This window comes from Dermacentor albipictus, chromosome 1, assembly GCF_038994185.2.
Source record: "Dermacentor albipictus isolate Rhodes 1998 colony chromosome 1, USDA_Dalb.pri_finalv2, whole genome shotgun sequence".
Lineage (NCBI taxonomy): Eukaryota > Metazoa > Arthropoda > Arachnida > Ixodida > Ixodidae > Dermacentor > Dermacentor albipictus.
The window spans coordinates 62,979,196-63,002,794 of NC_091821.1; the positions used below are offsets into that span (position 1 = coordinate 62,979,196).

Genomic DNA, 23,599 nt, shown 5'->3' on the forward strand with positions numbered 1-23,599 from the left:
ACCCCATTTTTTCAAGTTCATCATGCAACAACTGGCCCAAGAGCTTGCGCTAATGCAGCTCTTGTGCAGTACGCGTTCAAACATTTTAGTGAGAACGCTCAGTACGCATATTGGCCGGTGGTTTTTTAAAGTCTTCCTTACCTCCAACTTTCTGTATAACCATAAATTGCGTCTTCACTCAAGATGAGGTTACATATGTGCACTGGAGGAGGGCTAATAGGGGATGCGATGGCCTTAATTGGGCACCCTTTGACGTTATCGGGTCCATACGCACTGTGACTGTTTAGTGAAAATATGATGTTCTTCAGCTTGATCGTTTTTTTCCCTTTAAGTTTAACATTTTTAATTTTCACTTCAGTTCAGTACTTTTATTTTTCTTTACACAAAAGATGTACATGTAATTTGAGCAATTCTTTTTACAGTTTTAAGTTGATTTAGCGTTTCACACACGTAAGGAAGTGCTGGTTAAATCAGTCATATAGACCAAATTTAGTAAGACTCCTCCCACTTACTGTCGTTTCTTCTGGAATTGAGGCATTAATAACGGTATTTGTTACTTCATTGCAAACTGCCCAGAATTTGTCTGGCTCACTGGCAAACACATAAAATACTGTAGGTACATAACTGCTGTTCGAACGCAGGCACTCACAAGTGAGCGACTCGGACAAGTTCTCTCTCTCTCTCACCGAACACGTCCAGGCTCGACTGGTGGTTGGCGACCATTATGAATCTTCTGTCCCTGGGTATGCGCTCTGCGTGGCGAAGCACCGCCCCCACGCCTATGGCGCAGCCGAGACGCTTGAGGCCGTAGCTGATGAGGCTGCACGCCAGGTAGGATCAGATATACATTTCACCAGGCGGTATGTACAAGGCTAGTAGTGAACTTGTGGCTCTGTTTGTTGATTAGCAACCATTATTTCCTAGATACTGCGTAGCTGTGGGGCAAAACTAAAAAAATAAAAAGTCGCAGTTTCGCCCGCAAGGTGAAGCATCGATTGCGATAGCAAATTAGTGGACAGTTAGACGAAGCAAAGATAGTAGTTTTATTGGCGGTATGAACGTGTAAACATAGGCATACTAGCATGGCCTCACGCGCGCACAAGCGAACATGAACAAATCTTACTCGATGAGCGCGGAAACTCGCTGTCAAAACGCAGGAGACAGGAAGCACGGCAGCAGCAGCGAGCGAACTGACCTTCGTGCTGCGTCTCGCATCAGCGCGAACTAAACCGCGAAAACACAGCACACGGCGGACTGTGTCCCCGTCTCAGATGACTCTCAAGATACAGCGGCCCTGGCGGGCTCGCGCCCGGGTCGCCCAGAGTGGAAATCACCCCCCCCCCCCCCCACTCTCTACCCTACCCCCGGAGCCTTGCGCGCGACGGAAGACGGAGCGCTTCCTCCCCGCTTTCCTCCCTTTCGTGCGCGAGATTGAGCGACGATCGGCGGCTCACCCTCTCACGATTTCACGCGAACATACAGCATACGGCGCGCGGCGACGATCTTATCGCGCTTGGACTTTATAGGAAACCTCACGGCGGCATCCACGCCGACGGCATAAATGCGCTTGGAGTGCCCATATAATTGATGAAAATACACATCCAGAAAAAAGTGAGCCCACTTGTTTTACAGAAGATGTTTGGGCACTATGGTAAAGAAACGACCCCCTTAACTAAACGAGCAAGCCATTTTCGCAACATATGTTGGCCTTACACAGCTCGTGAGAAAGACCAGTTTGATAAAGTATAGCTACTATGGCATAGTGAGCTCTCTTAAACGCGACCATTCCTGCCCGGATGGGCAAGCGTACTGCCGAGCTAAGTACACCTCACTGAACGCTGCGCGCGAGGCTAAATTTAGCTCCGATTGCGCGTCATGCGTAGCGCGAAAACGGCGCCATCTGCACACGCGACATATGCGTGGTCGTGCAATATGGCACTGATTTCAGTGGAGGTCAGTGGGTAACGGCTTCTGTCCTCTACGCAACGATATCAAAGTAAGGCGCGTCTATAGTACGGTAGCAATATATAAGCGATAATGCTGTAACACGTTTTCGTTACAATGGTTTGAGCAAGCAACCGCCTTTGACCGTTTTTAAATATGTTTCACTTTAAAAGAGTACTGCGTCTGTCAAAACTCCATTTCAGCGCCTGATTTAAATAGTCACCGGGCCACGTAACGGAGTTGCCGCTCATGTACATAGCGCTGATCTTTAATAATGAGACTTTGGAACATGCTCGAGCAAGCGCTTTCGTTTTCACTCTTCACTGCGGAGAGAAAGCTGCCCCCTCTCTTCGGAGGCTCATTGGTACGCGCTTAGAAAGTAATAATAATAATATTTGGGGTTTTACGTGCCAAAACCACTTTCTGATTATGAGGCACGCCGTAGTGGAGGACTCCGGAAATTTTGACCACCTGGGGTTCTTTAACGTGCACCTAAATCTAAGCACACTGGTGTTTTTGCATTTCGCCCCCATCGAAATGCGGCCGCCGTGGCCGGGATTCGATCCCGCGACCTCGTGCTCAGCAGCCCAACACCATAGCCGCTGAGCAACCACGGCGGGTGCTTAGAAAGTCGCGGGCAGGCTGTCCATCCAATTACACACTCACACCATGTTTGCTGGGTCGAAGGGTCTGAGCATGCACGGCACGCATGCCAGCGCGCACACCGCCGAAATGAGCACGTAGTAGATGGTCAGGCGGAAGAAGTAGCGGAACGTCTGGTTTCGCCTGACGAGCACCATTATGGTGAAGAGGGCACAGCCGAACGCCACGCACCACGGACAGGCCACCTTCCCCGCCCACATCGCGGCTGCTGCTGCTGCGGTGCCCGGGCACCACTGCGCTCGCCCTCTACGATGCTGTGGGCCGCGGTGACCGCCACCACCGCGCCGGGGGGAAGGGCGCGCCAAGGACCGATGTCGCCCGGGGCGCCTTTCGGCCGGCAGCCGCCGCTGTTGACGGTGATGATGATGCTTAAGCGCGGCACGTGCTCGCATTGCCAAGGATCTGATCGCCGTAGCAAACGCACAGGCAACTACAGGAAGTGAAAGGAAGGGGTAGGAAACGAGGCAAAACTGGAGAACAAATGTATAGTGCGTAATTAAGCATTTGATACTAGATGAATGGATTTAACATGCACGGAAAGGAGATTCATTGAACAATTCAGACTGAAGAGAATGTGGGAGTGATAATATAGGGGATAGTAAATAGATTAGGAATTAACATGGACATACGTTTTGATGCTTGTAGGAAATCGCAAACAGCGTAATTTTACGTTGCATAACCCTCCGCGCCGGAGTCCTTGATGATGATTATAACGATGGGCTTCCACTATGGCACGCACCCACTACATGGAATCGGCCAAGAATCGGGAAGCACAAGACCGACAAGTACTATAATAACAGAGATTAAAAAGCCATAAAAATAATGCTAGAAAGCAAGAATAATGTCTCGTTGATGAATCAGACAACCGCATTCTGTACCATTCGGGATATATTAAAGAATGAGAGAAGAAAAAGCGCTGAAGATTTCAGAGTATAAATAATCGATGTGGTATGATCAGTGTTCATAGAGAAGGAAACAACATCTGAGAAACAACACCGTAACCGTTTTGTTTCACACTGAAAATCAAATATTGTAAGCAGACATCCATGTGGCGAAAACGTAAGGCCGAGTCCATTCAGGCGAATCGGAGCTTCGGGAAGCCTTCTTCCCTGGATTCGAAAACTGGCAGGACATACGGTCTATTGATTCGGTTTCAAAAAAAAAAAAAGCTGTTTCACCTTTTCGATAGATTGAGACAAAGAAATCGAGCAACACATGTATGCGCTATCACAGAATTTTTTTTTATTTTTCACACGTATTACTGCTGGTTGCTCTCGACGGCGGCGATGAGCCTCCGCTTCGGCGGCGCGAACTGCAGGGTCTTCTCGGCGGCGGCGATGAGCTTCTGCTTCAGCCTCGCTTACTGCTGGTTGCTCTCGACGGCGGCGACGGTAAGCTTCTGCTTCGGCGGCACGCACCTCTGGATTCTGACGGCGACGGCGCTGGGCCTCTGCTCTGGCAGCTCGTTTAGCAGCAGCAGCAGCAGACGGAGGACTTCCATCGGTCGTCTCGCTCATGGCTCAGAAAGAACTGGCAGATAATTTCGCAGTGGCGAACGGCAGCGGCAATTTCGGCTCGGGCGGTGCACATATACAGATCCGCCGCCACCGATCTGGCTCTCTGATTGCCACCGCACAGGGCGAACGGCAGCGGCAATTTCGGCTCGGGCGGTGCACATATACAGATCCGCCGCCACCGATCTGGCTCTCTGATTGCCACCGCACAGGGGTTGCATTGGAGGAGGAGCGAAGAAAGGAATTAAGTTCGAGCCGGCGCTTTGACAACCGGAGACTCGCAGGAAGAGGGGGGAGGGGGGCGGCGTGTACACCCAGCGGCAAACGATGGGGGCAGAAGCGCGCGCAGCAAGCGTACAACACGATAAAGGGAGGAGGGAAGAGATAGCAGCGACTGACTGATGCCGCTGACGCCGATAGTGAGTCAACCCCAGCTGCGGAGTTGGTTTCAGGGACAACGCCGCCGATGCCGACACAAACAATATGATACCCTCGCTTCCGCAGCGCTAAGAACCAGGTCTAGCCGTGGGAAGGTGGTCACGTATTCGTCGACGTGCCGGGGCCTACGTGAAATAACCGGCGCGTCGGCAACTGAAGAGCACCCTATCCGCCACACAAGAACAGGGGGGGGGGGGGACCCTTTCCTCCTCTTTCTGCATGGCGGCGACGGTGTTCTATGCAGTCACGTTATCTTGACTCTCTAGCGGCGTCAGCGGCATCCAGCGGTATCAGTCGGTCGCTGCTAGCGCTGGGGGGATGAAAGGGGGGCGGAGCTGGTTACGAGGCCGACGACAACGCCGACGACGACGCGAAACCCAGGAACGGACGCCAAAGAGCTGCGCTCTAAAAAATTATCGGGTTGAACGTGCCAAAACCACTTTCTGAATATGAGGCACGCCGTAGTGGAGGACTCTGGAAATTACGACCCCTTGGGGCTCTTTAACGTGCACCTAAATCTAAGCACACGGGTGTTTTCGCATTTCGCCCTCATCGAAATGCGGCCGCCGCGGCCGGGATTCGATTCCGCGTTGATTCGATTTCATGACATGTATGAGAGAAAGGGGACAACGCCAGACCAGACCTCTGTCAGTAAAAAATTAACGGAGAGGCGCAATAATGGAATCTGGTGAACGAAAGAGAGAGAGAGAGAGAGAGAGAGAGAGAGAGAGAGAGAGAGAGAGAGAGAGAGATGAATATAGGAAGGCAGGGATGTTAACCAGACAAGAATTTCAAGTGGCGAACGAAACCTCCAAATGTCGAGAAGGAGGAGGAGTGTGGCTTGCGGCAAGCGGAATTAGCCTAGCAAAAATTGCCGGCAATCGCTCTGCCGGAGCGCCACTTATCAAATGCGGCAAAGGATATGAAGCCCGTCTCCTGGTGTCAGCACATGGGACTCCGCTGTCTATACCCCAGGCAAAAAATTTGGAGGACGCTTCAGCTTCGCCTTTAAGTGTAGAACGCGATAGATTGCAAAGATCCCTGACTGCTTGCCACGCTTCCCGGCAACCGCAGCGTTCTTGAGGATGCGCGGTGCCGAGCGCGAAGGTGTTGCAAGGAACCGAGCGGATCGCGTCGCTCGAAAAATGGGTTTGTGTTTCAGTTTCCGCGTAATAGAGTTAGTATTTATTGTGGCATATTCAAATTAAACACCGACGCTGTCACGTTGTGTTTAGGTCATGCTTTACGAGTTTTCTGACGCATTTTATTTTGAGGAATTCAATTAGTTCAATAACGCATCTACGCCACGCGGAGGACCTGCGTGCTTGTGATTTGGGATGATTTTTCGCCAAGAGACGTCCGACGCCGACATAGGGTGTTTTGCGACACGGAGCCCTTAACGCTATCGCGTTAAATAATAATAATAATAATAATAATAATAATAATAATAATAATAATAATAATAATAATAATAATAATAATAATAATAACGGAATTGTCAAAAACCTGAGTATATACCGCCAGATATAATTTGATATAATCATTATGTAAATATGTTCTGTGCCTTGCTGCAGTGACAAGCAAAACATGAATCTCGTGCCCACTAAGGAATGTTCAGGCTAACGAGTCCGCCATTTCATTTAACTACCACTTACGGGGGCCTCCTGCAAGAGACAGTTGTCTCAAGTTTTATTGCTTACCACTGTCTATAAGGAATATGAATGAAAGCGAAGACGCATTTGGAAGGTATTGTGAAATGTGATTCCTTTAAGTCGTTTTGTTTGGCCTCGCTTTTTCAATTTTCGTTAGCGCTCGTGAGAGAGTCACGTTCATGCTGAAAGTGGAAGAAACCGCTTCCTAATTAAACTTCAGATATTGACCTAAAAATACACGCGACATCGTCTGGGCATGGGCGGAGCAGCAGTCGTGGGTGATTTACAATGTCGGGTGACGCTAAGTGGAACATGGCGGCGAGCAAACCCCGACATAAGTTACTGTTTATATAGTGTGTAGCCGTGTACATGACACATAAAATCTGTGCAAGTGCGGTACGATACGAATCTTCGTGCACAGTGCCACGGCGGCGCACTCTATGTAGCAAGAGGGATTCACAAAATGCATAGTATATAGAAAAATCAACGTGGAATGTCTGACTGGCCGAACGAGAAGCGTGCATAACCACTCTGAAAGGGTCAGTTGATGTAAACCATACAAATACGGTGTTGTGAGCGACGTATATCATGCATGTGGTTGCCTTCTAGCCAGGGCATACGGAAAAGGAAATCCCCTTATGTTTGCGAGGCTATATTAAACTGAGCACGAGCGGACGTTTGCAAGCCGAAAGGAAGCACGCAGCGTGCGCCCTTCACCCCGGCTTTTGGCCCGAGAGTCGTCAGTCACCGCTCTGCAGGTGACTGACGCGTCTCTCTGCCTTATCTCTTTCCTGTGAGATCATGAACGGAACTATAGGGCGCATGAGTCACCCGGAAAGGGGCGTGCGTGCGTGCGCTCCACACGACCGAATGCTCGCTTACGAATGCTGCTTCCCACGCCATATCGCATTTCTCGTTTTCCGTTGATGCAAAGTGATACGGGCTTGCATCATCACGATGTTGTGTAGTACATCATAAGCGAGGACTACGGGGGGGGGAGGGGGGGGGAGGGGGTACTCTTGTAAGTACTCATATAAGGCCGTCACTTCCGCGAATAATTGTTCGAGAGGTCGCACGAAGTTTCAAGTGCAACGCTTAGGTTATATATATATATATATATATATATATATATATATATATATATATATATATATATATATATATATATATATATATATATATATATATATGTGTGTGTGTGTGTTTGTGTGTGTGTGTGTGTGTGTGTGTGTGTGTGTGTGTGTGTGTGTGTGTGTGTGAAAAAGAAGAAAGGCAATCGAGGTGCCCGATTTTTCATTATCATATCATAAGAAGCCAACAACCAATGACACCAAGGACAACATAGAGGAAATTACTAGTACTTACTAATTGAATTGAAGAAATGATCAATTCATGGAAATGAAAGTGGGTAAAAAAAAACAACTGGCCGCAGGTGGGACACGAACCTACGTCTTCGCAATACGCGTGCGATGCTCTTGATACCCCGCACTGGTACATGCGCTTCGCAACCGACTGCGTCAATCGCGAGACGAGCGAACCACAACCGTTACCACTCTTCGCTCGTGGCAGCTCACCTATATACATGGCGCGGGAGCGGGGCAGTGCGTCAGAAAGCATGCGTCGTTTGGGGTCTGTTCAATAAAGGAAAGGCTGTTACTGCACGTGGCAACAGTTGAGGACTAAGTGGATAAATGCAGGTGCGGCACGATACGTATCTGCTATTTCTAAAGAATAAACACCGTCCGCCGTGGTTGCTCAGTGGCATGGTGTTGGGCTGCTAAGCACAAGGTCGCGGGATCGAATCGCGGTCACGGCGGCCGCATTCAGCCGGGCAGGTCAGGGCATAGAACATCCCCCCTGGATTCGCCGGATGAAAAAAGAACTATGCGCTGAATTTTCAGCTGCGTTTAGTGTTTTTGGTTTAGCCCCGGTGTAGAGGAAGTTTCCGAATGCAGGTACAGTTTTCCTCTGCCAGCCCTCTGTATACATATATCTAATTATTTATTAATTCTGGGGTTTTTACGTGCCAAAACCACTTTCTGATTATGAGGCACGCCGTAGTGGAGGACTCCGGAAATTTCGACCACCTGGGGTTCTTTAACGTGCACCTAAATCTAAGTACACGGGTGTTTTCGCATTTCGCCCCCATCGAAATGCGGCCGCCGTGGCCGGGATTCGATCCCGCGACCTCGTGCTCAGCAGCCCAACACCATAGCCACTGAGCAACCACGGCGGGTTACATATATCTAAAGAAAAACAAAAAAACAAAGAATAACTCTATAGGGCGCCACTTTCACGCAGTTGTGTAGGTAAGGCGAAGTTCCGCCCCGTCAGCTCTCAGCTATCAATTTTTAATCGTGTGTGAGCCAACGCGCCCTAAATGGATCATCGCTATATACAGGGAAGCACCCAAGTTTGGAGGCGTGACGTGACGCTTGCAGCGTCTTACACTTCCGTTGCGAAACACCCGCTGTGACACGAAAGCGGTAAGGGCCGCTACTCGTGCTTAATTGTTCAGGGCGTCGGGATTCGACAGCATCGGCTGGCAACTAGCTAGCGCGATATGTCACACTTCCGGGCCTCCAAGCTTGTTGCTTCAGGAAGCGTTTGCATTTCACACCTATCCCGCTGGGTCGGTTAGATTATAGAAGTCTTTGGCACAGTTTTGTTCCTTTAATTGTAGAGTTTCACGTGCCAAGACCACGATCTGCATGATTATGAGGCAAGCCGTATAGTGTGGGACTCCGGTATAACTTTGACCACCTGGGGTTTTTTAACGGGCACCAAAATTTGGGTACACAACCTTTTTTGTTGTTTGTTTCTTTTTCATTCATTCGTTTCGGCCCTCACCTAAATGCGGCCGGGATGGAACACGCAAACTCGAGCTTATAGCAGCGCAATGCCATAGCCATGCACTAAGCAGACCCGCAAAAAATTTAAAAAAACAAAGAGAGAGAGAGAGAGAGAGAGAGAGAGAGAGAGAGAGAATTCTATCAACTATCCTTCAGTTTATTTCAGCGAAAAAAAATTGAAATTATCTATTTGAATGAGTAGTTCTGTTTCGATTTCACAGCTTTCAAAGTTGCGTTGGTGCGCGCGCGTGTATGTATGTTCCTGATAATATAGAATAAAACTTGGGTGAGAAACTAAATGTAATGCCCAAAATTCAACGCAAGGCCGTAGTAAGAGACACGGACTAGCGCTGAAACTTTAGTTGGGTGCCTGCCCTTTCTCGTGACCGGTGCATGGTGCGCTCTGTTGCAGTATATCAATGTTAACTAGAACTATGGTTATCCGTTGTCTTCCGTCGATTCTGTTTAATTATCGTCTGCCACACCTACTTATGTGTGTATCTATAAATACTGATAAGCTACGATGCACTGTGAAAAAGAACACGAACGGGACAGGTACATCAAGAAAAGACGACGACACGAGCGCTTATACCCGCAACCAGTTCTTTTTCTTTTTAGAGCGCAGCTCTTTGGCGTCCGTTCCTGGGTTTCGCGTCGTCGTCGGCGTTGTCGTCGGCCTCGTAACCAGCTCCGCCCCCCTTTCATCCCCCCAGCGCTAGCAGCGACCGATTGATACCGCTGGATGCCGCTGACGCCGCTAGAGAGTCAAGATAACGTGACTGCATAGAACACCGTCGCCGCCATGCAGAAAGAGGAGGAAAGGGTCCCCTCCCCCCTGTTCTTGTGTGGCGGATAGGGTGCTCTTCAGTTGCCGACGCGCCGGTTATTTCACGTAGGCCCCGGCACGTCGACGAATACGTGACCACCTTCCCACGGCTAGACCTGGTTCTTAGCGCTGCGGAAGCGAGGGTATCATATTGTTTGTGTCGGCATCGGCGGCGTTGTCCCTGAAACCAACTCCGCAGCTGGGGTTGACTCACTATCGGCGTCAGCGGCATCAGTCAGTCGCTGCTATCTCTTCCCTCCTCCCTTTATCGTGTTGTCCGCTTGCTGCGCGCGCTTCTGCCCCCATCGTTTGCCGCTGGGTGTACACGCCGCCCCCCTCCCCCCTCTTTCTGCGAGTCTCCGGTTGTCAAAGCGCCGGCTCGAACTTAATTCCTTTCTTCGCTCCTCCTCCAATGCAACCCCTGTGCGGTGGCAATCAGAGAGCCAGATCGGTGGCGGCGGATCTGTATATGTGCACCGCCCGAGCCGAAATTGCCGCTGCCGTTCGCCCTGTGCGGTGGCAATCAGAGAGCCAGATCGGTGGCGGCGGATCTGTATATGTGCACCGCCCGAGCCGAAATTGCCGCTGCCGTTCGCCACTGCGAAATTATCTGCCAGTTCTTTCTGAGCCATGAGCGAGACGACCGATGGAAGTCCTCCGTCTGCTGCTGCTGCTGCTGCTGCTGCTGCTAAACGAGCTGCCAGAGCAGAGGCCCAGCGCCGTCGCCGTCAGAATCCAGAGGTGCGTGCCGCCGAAGCAGAAGCTTACCGTCGCCGCCGTCGAGATGATCCAGGAGTACGCGTCGCCGAAGCAGAGGCTAAGCGCCGCCGCCGAGAAGACCCTGCCGTTCGCGCCGCCGAAGCGGAGGCTCATCGCCGCCGTCGAGAGCAACCAGCAGTAAGCGAGGCTGAAGCAGAAGCTCATCGCCGCCGCCGAGAAGACCCTGCAGTTCGCGCCGCCGAAGCGGAGGCTCATCGCCGCCGTCGAGAGCAACCAGCAGTAAAGCAGAAGCTCATCGCCGCCGCCGAGAAGACCCTGCCGTTCGCGCCGCCGAAGCGGAGGCTCATCGCCGCCGTCGAGAGCAACCAGCAGTAAGCGAGGCTGAAGCAGAAGCTCATCGCCGTCGCAGAGAAGACTCTACCGTTCGCGCGGCCGAGGCCAAACGCAAACAAAGGCTCGCAAACAGTCAGGGTGCAACAAATGCTTTCCGGCGACAGTTTACAGACAATCCGTTTGGAAGTTTGTGTTCAGTGTGTGATCGGCTCTGGTTCCAAAATGACATGAAACCGCTTCCGGATACGTGCCGTGAGAATCTCCGGAAAAGGTGAAACAGCTTATTTGCTGCGCTCAAATTTCGCATTACGAAGTAACGTAATCGTCGGTAATTTTTTTAAAAGCGCGGAGCTGTGCGTTTCGTGATGTGCGTACGCAAAAACGATGGCGGCGTCTATAGAGCTAAAACAGCTTAAGCATAAGGCAAAATCGTATCAGCGTATGTGTCCCAGCTGCGTTTGAGGCCGGATGTATCAAAACCAGGGATGGATGATGGTTTAATTGATGCGTTGGGATCTATGCAAACAACGACAGCGCGGCCGTTGCGCCCTAACGAGCGAGACCCTTGCCGTGGAATGTGCCGACGCGTGCGCCCTATACAGACTGGGGACGGAATCGCTCTCGCCACCTTATACATTCATTCCGGAACGTCAGAGAGGGACCTTGAAGACCTTATGATCGACACATTTGGGCGGATCCTCCGGGTAGACCCCAATCCCATCGTCATTGTGGGTGACATTAACGTCGATGTGTCTCGTCCCGACGGAAATTGGTCCTTGCCGTTTCTCTTGGAAAGGTTCGTCCTTCAATGTTACACCAGGACCAATGTCTCCACGACGCGCCATCGAATGTGCAAATAGGTCTAACGTTCGCTAAGAACATCTCCAGGGTCGGCATAGAGCCCATGGCCGTCTATCATAGCGACCATAAAACTATAGTTACTGTGCATATACAACGTGCATATTTGTGGTATATTGTTTAGTTGTTTTATTCTTTAAAAAGCATTCTTTAAAACAGGCACCGCCCAAGCACCGCTCCGTACATATGGTTAACCAGCGAAGCTGAAACGTGCGGCCCCGCTGTTTATGACGGTTAATTAAATGACGGCTTGGTAGGCTGCCGTATCATCAGCACGCAGTTGCTGCTTGCGCTCGGCTACACGAAACTGTTCTTGTGCTCGGGCTGCAGCATCGGCACGGCGTAGACGAGCTCGTTCCAGGTTCTGCTCGCGACATTGCTGACAGAAAGCTGCCTGCTCCTCAGGAGCACGTACGACTTGTGGCCTACTCGTTTCGGAGCCGGAGAGAAACTGCGGCGCGCACGCTCGGCTGCGACGGAGAGCAACAACGTCACTACTGGTGGAGCCAGTCACACGCCTTTCTTTCCCCCCTTTTTTTTTGCGCATGCGCACGGGGTTGCGCCAGAGTAGTTTTCGGCGTACAGGCGACAGACGGACGGGCGAATCGGCTAGCCATATACAGCTTCGCTGTAAAAGCAAAACTCATGGTATGTTGCGCAAGTATAGCCGGAACTTGCGAACCCGGCTCTCCACAGTGTACACGGCTCGAAATATAAGCGCGCGCTCTCCTCGGCTACCACCGAGCACCCCTCGAGGTAGGGTGCCCCTGAGGTCCCCATCGAGGGACCTTATGTGTGCCTCAACTGGAAACGCGACGTCCAGCGGCCGCTTCGTCCCAGGTCCACCCGGTGCTCTGAGCACCCGGCGAACTCTGGAGACGACTTCGGAGGCGACTCGGCGCACGTTAATGGAATGCCAAGATATTCACCGAGCATGGACAGCAGCAAACGTCTACCTTAGAAGCGCAATATATATAGGATTCAAAATGGATGCTGTAGCATTAACTGGTCAGCGGACGACATAAGCAAAATAGGTTCCGGGTATTGGTGGGGACAAAAGCAACAAAGCGATTGGGGGAGCCGGGGGTCGTTACAGGCATGTGTAACTATACGATACAGGGATAGTCAAAATGATGGATTGCAATGGGTGAAGTAAAACCTGATTAGCTCAAGCAGGCTAGGTGACTTTTTATCTCCGCTCTGTTTCGGAGGGGATGCCAATAATAATAGGTTTTAATAAGTGCCAATAATAATAATAATAATAATAATAAGTTTTACGGAACTATTGAATATCGCCTGTTGCAGATAGCGTAATTCTAGTCTTTGAGCTGGATTATTCAGAGAGGCGGATATTGCACAAAAAGTGAAACACATATTCAACTAATTTGAGAAAATAACTAATTAACTCCTGAATTAATTACTTTAGGCACATTTCTCATTTTTTTAACGAATCGTAGCCGGTCAGTTTGCAAGGCGTATCCACGTTGAATGAATTTTGAGAATGCCGCCACTTTGGAGATGCGCACAATTGGTTTCCAGCAGAACATTCTGACTCGGACAGGATGAGGACGACTCATGAAACCATATATATATATATATATATATATATATATATATATATATACGGAGCTCTTGCCCACGGACCTCTTGCACGCGAGGGCAAGAGGTCCGTGGTTCGAATCCCGGTGCCGCACAATTTTCCACCGGATTAAGAAACAAAAAATCCGCGTGTTGATAAAATTGCATAAACAGGCCTGGAGTGTGGCCTGATCCCGGTGACCAGAACCGGTAGCACACTCCCTCACCAGAGCAGGATTGGCCACTCTGGTGCAGTACTTGGCCACAACCTCCTATATGAACACAACGTACGGGGCAGAAACCTGGAGGCTTACGAAAAGCGTTATACTTACATTGAGGACGACGCAACGAGCTATGGAAAGAAGAATGATGTAACGTTAAGGGATAAGAGCAGATTGGGTGAGGGAACAAACGCAAGTAATGATATCTTAGTTGAAATCAAGAAAAAGAAATGGGCAGGACACATAATGAGGAGGGAAGATAACCGATGGTCATTAAGAGTTACGGAATAGATTCGAAGGGAAGCGTAGCAGAGGGAGGCGGAAAGTAAGGTGGGCGGATGAGATTAAGAAGTTTGCAGGGACAACATGGCCACAATTAGTACATGACCGGGGTAGTTGGAGAAGTATGGGAGAGGCCTTTGCCCTGCAGTGGGCGTAACCAGGCTGATGATGTTGATATACAGTAAAAGCTCGTTAATTCGAACCGCAAGGGGAAGCCGCTTCAGTTCGAATTAACGAAAGTTCGAACTAACGAAAGTGAAGGAGAGCACTGCGATTTGGAAGCAGTAGGGCATGTCAGAAATTTGGCGTGTCAGAAAGTGATGGCGTGTGCTGCGGGCACACGCCATCTTCAAGTCAAAGCTCTGGGTCCGACTGTGCCACACCACCGATGTCCACCGAAACGAACGTTAGCCGAGGCTTAACACTATCACAATGAATCGCGACGGCCGATACCTCCTAAGCTGAAAACAGACGTGCACAACCGATGAAGACTGCCGAGACAAAGACGCTGAACATGTGAAGGTGGCGAAGGCACCGATTCGTTGGTTCTTGATTGCAAGCGCAGCTGCAACGCACTTGATTCGCTGTGTTTTGGTGCTTGCCGCGCCATCTCCGCACAACAATAGCAGCTGCACAAGATTTGCAAAGCCTCCGAGATTCGCAACGGACAAGAAGTTTCAGAAGTTACGTAGAACGGAGAGGTGGCAGCCGCCGCTGCCTTCTGGCTGACCCCGCGCCGGTTAGATTTTTTCCGATTTTGCCCTCTCTCCCCGTTTTCTCCATTCCGGAGGCGATGTAGCCTTGTGTGTAGGCGGTAGGCGCGTTTCTCTGGCCGTGTGCCAGGCGAGCGTACTTCGAATTATCCGTGAGGGAACCTTCTCGCGTTCGAATTAACGGACTTTTTTATACATAGACTTCTGAGGAGCTTGGCCGGACCAAATCGTACAGTTCGAATTATCCATAAATTCGAATTATTGAAGTTCGAATTAACGAGCTTTCACTGTATATATATGCAACCAACGAGCTCAGGCAAACACTTTTGTGGAGATATGCGCCATCAAATTCGCCGTAAAAATGCACTGTTGTTCCACATCCTTTTTTAACAAAACGCTCGTTTACGCACTGAAGTACAAAAGTTACTGGAACGCCCATGTATTCCGTCCCACACTTTGGGAAATATCTAGAAACTGGTGCCGTATATATGCCGTAATATATAGCAATATATGCCGTAAGGTAATTAATTAAGAAGTTAATAAGTTGTTTTTGTTAATTAGTTGAAAAATCATGAGCCATTCCACTCTGTGAAGGTAGATGACCAGCGAAGATGTTCAGCACACGACAAAGAGGTGACACAGAATTTTGAACAAAGGTACGAACTCGTTTACCGTGATTTTTGTATACATTCGCGTGGACGACGGAACCACCGCCCCGAGGGGCCGGAGGAAACTGGACACGTGTGACGTTTCGACGGGACCGCCACCACAGCAGAGCGGAAGGAAAGTATAAATACGCAAGTGCTTGGAACGTCGATAACGAGCGAACGTTGCGAACGTAGGCGTGGCTGACGCAGGCTAAAGTGTAGTATCTGTTCTTATCAGCTCAATATCTGATGCGGGTTCTATGTGGACCCAAGTTATTAAACTTATTTTTGCACGTTGGAGGAGTGTTTGAAATCTGCTCCACCTCCGCCATGGGTAGGCCCGGTATTGCACTATCGCCGGGATCGGCCCACGGTTTTTGCACACGCGGAACACAAAGTGCACGGAACCCTAGCCATAAACAGCTTCGCTGTGAAAATTTCACCGCCGATTACGATACTTCTTAAAGCGAATTTCGAGCGCAGATGTTCAGGTGTTTTGAATTCGCGATATATTATGAAAAAAAAAAGAATTTCATTCTGAAGGACAAGCTAGGTGCTCACGGCGGCGGCGCTGAGCCTCTGCTCGGGCAGCTCGTTTAACAGCAGCTGTTGCTGCTGTTAAACCAGTTGCGTCGCTCCATGACGTCGCTCATTGTTCAGAAAGAAAGCGTGAACACGGGAATGCATGGCCTTGCGCAGGCGAAGTAACGCGTGCGCAGTGGGTCCGAAACCCATGGCAGCGTTTTGTTTCCGCGCTGGCCGCATGTCTGGCCGTGCGGCGCTCCGCTTTCCTCCTCGCCCTTTCAGCCGTACCCTCCTCCGTTTTCGGCCTCCTGGTAGCGCTGCACCCTCCTCTCCGCTTTCTCCTCGTGCCTTTCGTCCCCCGCTGCGCTGTGCTCGTTCACTCGGTTACGCCGACGCTCGGCGCAGGAACGGGCGCCTGAGAGCCGTGCTCTAATATGTATTTAGATTCCTTGCGCTAGTAATGTCCGCCTCTTCGAATAATCCAGCTCAAAGACAATAACTATGCTATCTGCCATAGGCGATTTTTACGAATTCCGGAAAGCTTACAAAAGGTGCCCCCACATAATGAGTGAAGCCAAGCGAAGCGATGCTAGCGCGAACAGTTTGCAGGAATGAAGCAGGCCACTTACCATACAGTCAAAGCCGAATGACGTTCACAATACAAGGCCGCGTTCAAATCCCTCGTTCACAATACAAGGCTAAGCAGAATGTTCTTAAAGCATTGTCTGACATGACATTTCCGACTTTTTTCTTTTTTTTTCTTTACGTTAAATCAAGGTCGTAGACCTCAAAACCCTAAATAATAAATACTGGCATACCTCGGAGCGCCCTAAATAGTTTACTATAGTAGCTTTTCTACGAACCAGTGTCAGTTTTCGCAGGATATATAGTGTACCCAAGAGGTGTATGTGTGGTGACGTCATGACGCAGAAGCTGGCCACGTGGAGACGGAATACCGTGACGTTCTGGCACTCCGCTCCGGCTTGCTCAGTTATCTGATGTTCGCTGGTCTGTTATTTGGCCCCAAGGGAAGGGAAACGCCGCAGAGGACAGCAGATGATTAATTAGTGGGATGCATGGACTAGGAAATTTAAAGTCATATGAAGGAGTCAGCAGACGCAAGACGGCTGTAACCGGATATCGCTGGTAAAGAGGCATACGTCTTTCAGTGAATATGGAATAGGTCGAAGAAGAAAATTATGATCACAGCGGCCACCCATGTTGCCCTGCAACCGACACAGGGAGCGAAAAAAAAGGAAGAACGTTGACCTAACAGCCATCCGCGTGAGCACACACATGCAAAAAAGTGACAATTCGTGTCCGGAAGTGCGAAGACATAACTACCGAAAGCTTCAGCCTGTCATTTGGGGCGTTCCATTTCTCTGATGTTTTAACACGCAACCGAACGTGCCTCAACGTGTTAAGCTGAACTGTCGTACTCAACTGTGACGGCCGCGAGCCCAAAATTCTATGATTCGCGTCTGTGTGTGTGCGTGTTGGTTAGCTGGTTCCTCCCTCGCGCTTTACGCACGTGTGCGCATATGCAGTGAACTTCGTGTCCGTCGCCTTTTGCGTTGACCCTTCCACCTCGTGGTTTCTTTGCCTGCATGCGTTGCGTGAGTGCGGCATCTTTCTAATATTTGTCGTTTACTGGTGCTGAACCACTACATCGTCTTCTACTTGCGCCAGTACGTACGTGCGCTACTTCCCTTAACGCTACGTGTCCGTGGACTTCACTACTAGCTGTCACGTGACATTCTTACGCCGATGCTCTACCATGGCTACGACCGTATCAGACTAAAGCATTAACCTGCTTTTCTAGTATATAAAGAAAAAAATAAGCAGGCTCAACGCCAGTTGCCATCTACGTAATGCGAAGCATTCACGGTTGGGTAGAGAATGACTCTTATGGTTAATATAGACGTACTGTTCTGAAGCGAAGGGTTATTGCTTTTGCGACGTTTACGAACTGATGCGTAGTGCAACGCATAGTGTTGTTTGTTGTTGTTGTGATACCTAGTGACCCAAGTTTGCGTCAAACTTGCGCAAACTCGATTAGCACCCTAGTGATGCCACACGGGAAGTTGGTGTGAAGGAGGTTCATTGAAGAGCGGCATATATATCCAGTGGCCCAGGAACGGCCAACACTGACATCACTGGGCACATAGCCACAGAAACGGCCCACGTTACCCATGGTTTCCCAAGTTGGCGTCAAAGATGTTCATTGAAGAGCGGTAAATATCCAGTAGCTCCCGGGGTACATACAGGTTTATTAGTCATATTAAACAGTTTAGGCGGGTGTAGACGACGGCCAAACTGGCTGCGACAGAGCGTAATAGAAAGAGTTAGTGCAAACAGGATATATATATATATATATATATATATATATATATATATATATATATATATATATATATATATATATATATATAAGGTGGGGTAATTAAGCTGAGAACATTTGGAACAGCTAACCATCAACTCTGAAATACGGTCTCTTTGCAAACTACTCCGTCGCGTAAACAGTGCACTTAAAGACACTCGCCCATGCAAACACGGCATGATTTCGCCTCAATACATGCCTCTCGTGATGACAAAACGCATGAAGTAGCTGCGCATGAGCACTGAGGGGTTATGAAGTTAGCCTCGATACATGGTATACTGTGCCCATTTCTATCTAAGGTAGTGACGCGGCAAGTCCAGTCGGAATAAAGATACGACGATAAAGCGTCCCTCGTGACTTGTACCATGACGATCATGTAGCTATATAAAACGCGAGCAACGATGCTCCGGGCGCACTTGGCGTACTGAGGTCAGAGGTGGCACGGACGCGGAAAGCAGCAGCAGAGGAAGCAGCAGCCATGAAACCCAACGCTGTGGCCCGTGCTTGGCGACGAGTGTGCGACTGCTGTATCGAGAGGCCGCTGGCCCGCCAGGCGCTTGCCGAGATGGTGGGCACGCTCGTGCTCACCCTGGTCGGCGACTGTGTCCTCGCCTCGCTCGCGGTCTTCCAGCTGGGCTCCACAGGCCTCGCTGCGGGACCCCTGGGTTGGGGTCTCGCTGTCTTTCTCGGAGTACTGGTCGCGGGAGGTGTGTCCGGTGCCCACTTGAACCCGGCCGTCACGGTCGCCATGGCTACCGTCGGCAAGCTTGCCTGGTGTAAGGTCCTCGCGTACGTCGCAGCGCAGTACGTGGGTGCTTTCTTGGCTTCCTGCCTCGTTTACGTCGTCTACGCCGATGCTCTAAGTCAGGTAGGTGTGCCGACGCCACATGTCACTTTGTACTCGGTCAGCTTGTCAGTCCCGTGAGGAACCCGCTCAATATCCGACGTGATGGCATTATCATGTTACACAGCCTTCAGGGCCACTGAAGCAGATTAGACTGATATCAAATTATTTGAAAGCTCTTGCATGGTGTTGCTCATCTTCAAATACGCTGATTATTAACGATAATTAAGGGCAGTTTTCGTTTCTAAACTTCGCGCCGTAACACCTACAGCTGTACGTCACTGTGCCGTCATGGATTTCAAATCACTTTTTTTTTTCTTTTCTGAGCCGCGTTAGCTTCGTTTCCGCAGTCTGCCATGTTCAATGTCTTGCTCCTTTACAGCACAGTCAGGACAATCTTTATCGCTGCACTATAGTTGCGGCTCTGCAACACTCCGGCACAATCAATAATGCCGGGATGGCACGGAAACTTGAAGCCTTTGCTACGAGTCTTTAGTTGCATTTGAACTCTCTCGCTTACCATCGGCTTCTCGCGGTGGGAATGGTATTTTTGGTGTTTTCGCAGAGTAATTTACTGCCGCACGAATCCATTTGACTTCGCACCATAACGAACGTTAACGAGCATTTCCGAACCTACCTTTCCGTTCGTCATGCTTCAGCACGCAGGCGTTCACGTCCGTCATTCACTTGGTATCTGTATTTCACAAACCAACCACAACTCTCGCACCTGTTTGTTCGTTCACGCCTCTCTAAGTGGCGGAGATTTAGCAGTTCCTCCGGCCATGCCCCCTCCCCCCCCCCCTCTTTTTTCAAATCGGACACCATTCCATGCCCCATTACGTGCCAATCCGTCGGCGGCGGCAGCGTGGCTGTCAGATGTACCAAAAGTGGCCGGCGGCGCGACGAGTTCAAAACGTCGCAAACGCTCTGATTGCCTTCAGATTTCTCGGGCAGGATTCCGGAAAGTCGGTTAATGGAATTGAACATAAAATTTCGTACATTTCGATTTGGGTGGTACTCGACCCCGGGCCTTCGAGGTGCAAAACGAGCGCGCTTACCCGACGCCACGGTAGCTCCGTGGTTCTGGTTGACTAAACTTCGGCCTATACGCTCTTATTGAAATGTACGCCGTTTGGGGTGTATATTTCCCACACAATGATTATCGTGTCTTGCTTGCGTTGCCTTTCTTGAAATCGATGCGCTCGCTACTTTCCAGTCGAGAATGCTCTGGCGTGCTAATAACGCGCGTTCCGTTCGGGACTTCACAGCACCGGCCTCGCATCGTTCAGGAAAGAAAATGCGGACGAGCCGCATGGCGATTCTTGTGTGGCAATACACAACCGAAAGGATCTAATTTTGTTTGCCATTCGTTCGTCGCCGCACACGTCACATCGCTGCCTCCCGCGCGTCACTTGCTCTTCGGAAACATAGAAGCGATATAATTTCCTCAAGGTGACTACGATGCTTTCGCATTCCCTCGCGTAAGCAGTCTGAACTGTTTCACTTTACCTTCTTTCTTTTCTCGTGCACGTATGCAATTGCCTCGCCTCTCCTGCCTGACCTATTAGAAGTGCCACGTAATCGCGTTCACCCCCTTCATTGCCTTTCGTGTCTTAGTGTCTCATAGTCGGGCGCGTCGCGGCGTCATAATTGTTCGTGGGCTACTTGCCACTTTGCAGATTGACGCCAACCTCACGACTGTATACGGCATCAACGCCACAGCTCCGGTGTTCTCCTGCTTCCCTGCTCCCGGTGTGTCTACTCTTACGTGCCTTGTGGATCAAATCGTCAGCACGGCAGTGCTTCTGGTCGGTATCTGTGCCATCACGGATACCCGCAACATGGCTGTTTCTCGCGGCCAGCAGCCCCTCCTCGTCGGCCTTACCGTCTCCGCCTGCATGTACGCCTTCTCGTACAACTGCGGAAACCCCCTCAACCCGGCTCGCGACCTTGCCCCAAGGATCTTCACGGCCATGGGCGGCTGGGGCTCTGCGGTGTTCTCCTTCCGTGCCTACAACTGGTTTTGGGTACCGGTGGTCGGCCCGCATCTTGGTGCCGTCATCGGCGTCTGGATCTATAAACTCGCCGTCGACAACCATTGGCGCGCCGATGATGAAATGGACGCAGCCGAAAGAAAACCGCTGCTGGGTAGTCCGAAACTGCTCGCATAGGAGCGCCTGGCGCTGGCTTCCCGTCGTGTGCATAGCGTAGTATAACCTCTGTTGCGTTTTTAATCTTTCCTTGTTGTACATGTTAATAAATATTCCTATACTTTTTATTTTTTGCCTTGGCCTTCCTCATTTCCAGGCGCTACATGCAGTCTCCATGATAGCTACGCAATTCTATTACACCTTATTCACTTCTTCGAGTCGACAAAATGATGCATCCCGTCAGGGTACATACGTCCAGCCACGGCCCTGCCCGTTCACGAGTGTTTTTAGAAGCGGTTCTGCTGGGTCGCAGCTGCATCACTTTTGAGATATTCACTTTCATCGCACGTCGCTGACATATGGTGTACGCACACGTATGCATCTTTTCACACATACAGGGTGTCTCAACGAACTCTCAAAATTGGCTCAATTACGTGCGCCAGATAGCACACTTATCGAAGAGGCGGTCATTACTTCCACGAAGAGTATCATCACCTAATAAACAAAATTAGCTTAAGTTTTTAAGCAAATACCATATGGCACATAGTACAATTCAAATTTCAGTGCGTTTAGCAAGGCCTTGTCTCTGATTAGTCCGTGGGCGCCGGAAACTTGCTGCAGGAAAGCCACCTTGCACACCCATTTGCGCAGAACACTATACAGTTCACATTCACAGTACCGCGCCAGCGTCGACTGACTGGCCGGTCAGTGCCTGATAACGGCGCGAAGCGACGAGCTCAACGAGAGTAGCGCATGCGCACATAGTTCACTGGAAACGCAAGTTGCGTCTTCCACGCATGACACCACCCATGTTCGCGATTAACTGGGCTTCCCTGCTTACTGGAGGAAAAAGTGCGCGTGAACCCGGGCTCTTCTCGGGATGTGCAAAAAAAAAAAAAGCGCCCCTTCAAGCTCTTTGAACGCTGTTACCCAGGCGAACTGTATATATCTGCCTTGCATTACGCGCGTCGCGCAATGCATAGCCGGCCGTCACCATGGGTAGGCTGCGGGTGCAACGCAGGGCAGAAGAGGCTGCCGTATACGCGAACGGAAGCGCGATCGTGCCCGTGTACGGCCGATCCCGTGTATCGGCAACGTGTACATCAGGCCCAACACGTCTCGTTGTGACGCGGAAAAGTTCCTGGCAGAAACAATGAAGGCCTTAAAGCCGCATAGTACGCCGATCCTTGTGTGCGGTGACTTTAACATTGATGTGGCGAAGAAGCACGGCAAATGGATCGAGAGTTTCTTGCTAGATCGCTACTCGTTGAAACTGAAGACACTACAGAGACCCACGACGCCACAGGGTCCCTGCATTGATCTCACGTTTGCAAGTAGGCTATGTCACGTTACGTTATCTGAGCCTCTGACCGTCTACCACAGCGATCACAAGGCAATACTGTGCAAGTGTAAAGTCGTCCATGAAAGTGTGAGGGTGTGCGTGTAATCAACGGCTACATGATCTAAAATAAGGGCTATGCAACTTAACGAAATGTGTCTTCATTATACTTCAACGTTCAAAAAATACAATCCTAAACAAGCAACACCCGCCGCGGTTGCTCAGTGGCTATGGTGTTAGGCTGCTGAGCACAAGGTCGCGGGATCAAATCGCGGCCACGGCGGCCGCATTTCGATGGGGGCGAAAACACCCGTGTTCTTAGATTTAGGCGCACGTTAAAGAACCCCAGGTGGTCGAAATTTCCGGAGTCTTCCACTACGGCGTGCCTCATAATCAGAAAGTGGTTTTGGCACGTAAAACCCCATAATTTAAGTTTAAATTTTAAACAAGCAATGAAATTGCATATGCATAGCATCGGCTCGCTCAACATTTTTTTGGCTCTTTGTGTGGTCGTTGGCTTTGGACTTTGATTCAGTTTGCATAGGGGGAAAGCTTCGCATTCAACCATCTTTCTATAAGAAAGGGGCGTTGATATTTTTTCTTTCTTTTTTGCTGGTGTTCATGAACTGCATGTGCAGTTTGTAAGCAAGCATGATCGTTCGACGCCCATGCCTGTGTGTGTGAACTGACCGGTGCGGTTTGTATACGATTGCGGCGGAACTTTCAAACACATTCCCGACACGGCGCGCGCATGCATGGATTTGAACCGTTTGAGGCTCAGCTAAAACCCCTTAAACTTCGTAAAGTAGCGACACTCTCCTCCTCCGCCTTTACATCTCCTCGTTTCTCCTCTCTCCTCCTCCTCGCTCTCTCCTCGACCGTGGCGTCGCCTACACTGATCGAGCGTAGCAACGGCGCCAACATGCGCTCCTCGCCACTCCGTAGACGCTTCTGGAGCAAAAGTGGCGCTGATGCACGGAGCGAGGGCCCACGTGATGCTATTAGGCCAATAGCGACGCGGCGTCGGCCACGGCCAGAGCGCGCGAGGAGGAGGCGGAATTTTTCAAAGCGTGGCACTACTTCTGCCCTTCCCTGGTGTTGCGCAGCTTAAAACCCCTCT

At 50.3% G+C, this 23,599-nt stretch overlaps 2 protein-coding genes and 1 non-coding gene across 4 annotated transcripts in view; 2 read left to right on the forward strand and 1 right to left on the reverse strand.

Moving 5' to 3' along the window:
- The window catches only part of LOC135912497 (1-acyl-sn-glycerol-3-phosphate acyltransferase alpha-like), a 30,606-nt gene extending 27,632 nt beyond the window's left edge, over window positions 1-2,974 (reverse strand). For both annotated transcript variants that reach the window (XM_065444957.2, XM_070521597.1), the window contains exons 1-2: window positions 2,611-2,974; window positions 687-820 (exon numbers count right to left, since the gene is read on the reverse strand). In XM_065444957.2, the coding sequence (XP_065301029.1) occupies window positions 687-820; window positions 2,611-2,807 (331 nt within the window). In that variant the 5' untranslated portion in view covers window positions 2,808-2,974. The remainder of the gene's footprint in view (window positions 1-686; window positions 821-2,610) is intronic.
- Window positions 2,975-15,420: 12,446 nt separating this feature from the next.
- LOC135912498 (U2 spliceosomal RNA) lies at window positions 15,421-15,618 on the forward strand. The gene has a single exon (XR_010567692.1). It is a non-coding gene; the product is annotated as a U2 spliceosomal RNA (small nuclear RNA).
- Window positions 15,619-18,546: 2,928 nt separating this feature from the next.
- Window positions 18,547-21,268, forward strand: LOC135912496 (aquaporin-10-like). Its single transcript, XM_065444956.2, has 2 exons — window positions 18,547-19,014; window positions 20,670-21,268. The coding sequence occupies exons 1-2, from the start codon at window positions 18,625-18,627 to the stop codon at window positions 21,159-21,161; spliced, it is 882 nt and encodes a 293-aa protein (XP_065301028.1). The 5' UTR covers window positions 18,547-18,624; the 3' UTR covers window positions 21,162-21,268.
- The last annotated feature ends 2,331 nt before the right edge of the window (window positions 21,269-23,599 follow it).

Bases quoted from the DNA above. Each gene is read 5' to 3' on its own strand.
- LOC135912496 (XM_065444956.2), top strand. From the start codon at position 18,625: ATGAAACCCAACGCTGTGGCCCGTGCTTGGCGACGAGTGTGCGACTGC. The intron at 19,015-20,669 runs GTAGGTGTGCCG...GCCACTTTGCAG, and splicing joins ACGCCGATGCTCTAAGTCAG to ATTGACGCCAACCTCACGAC.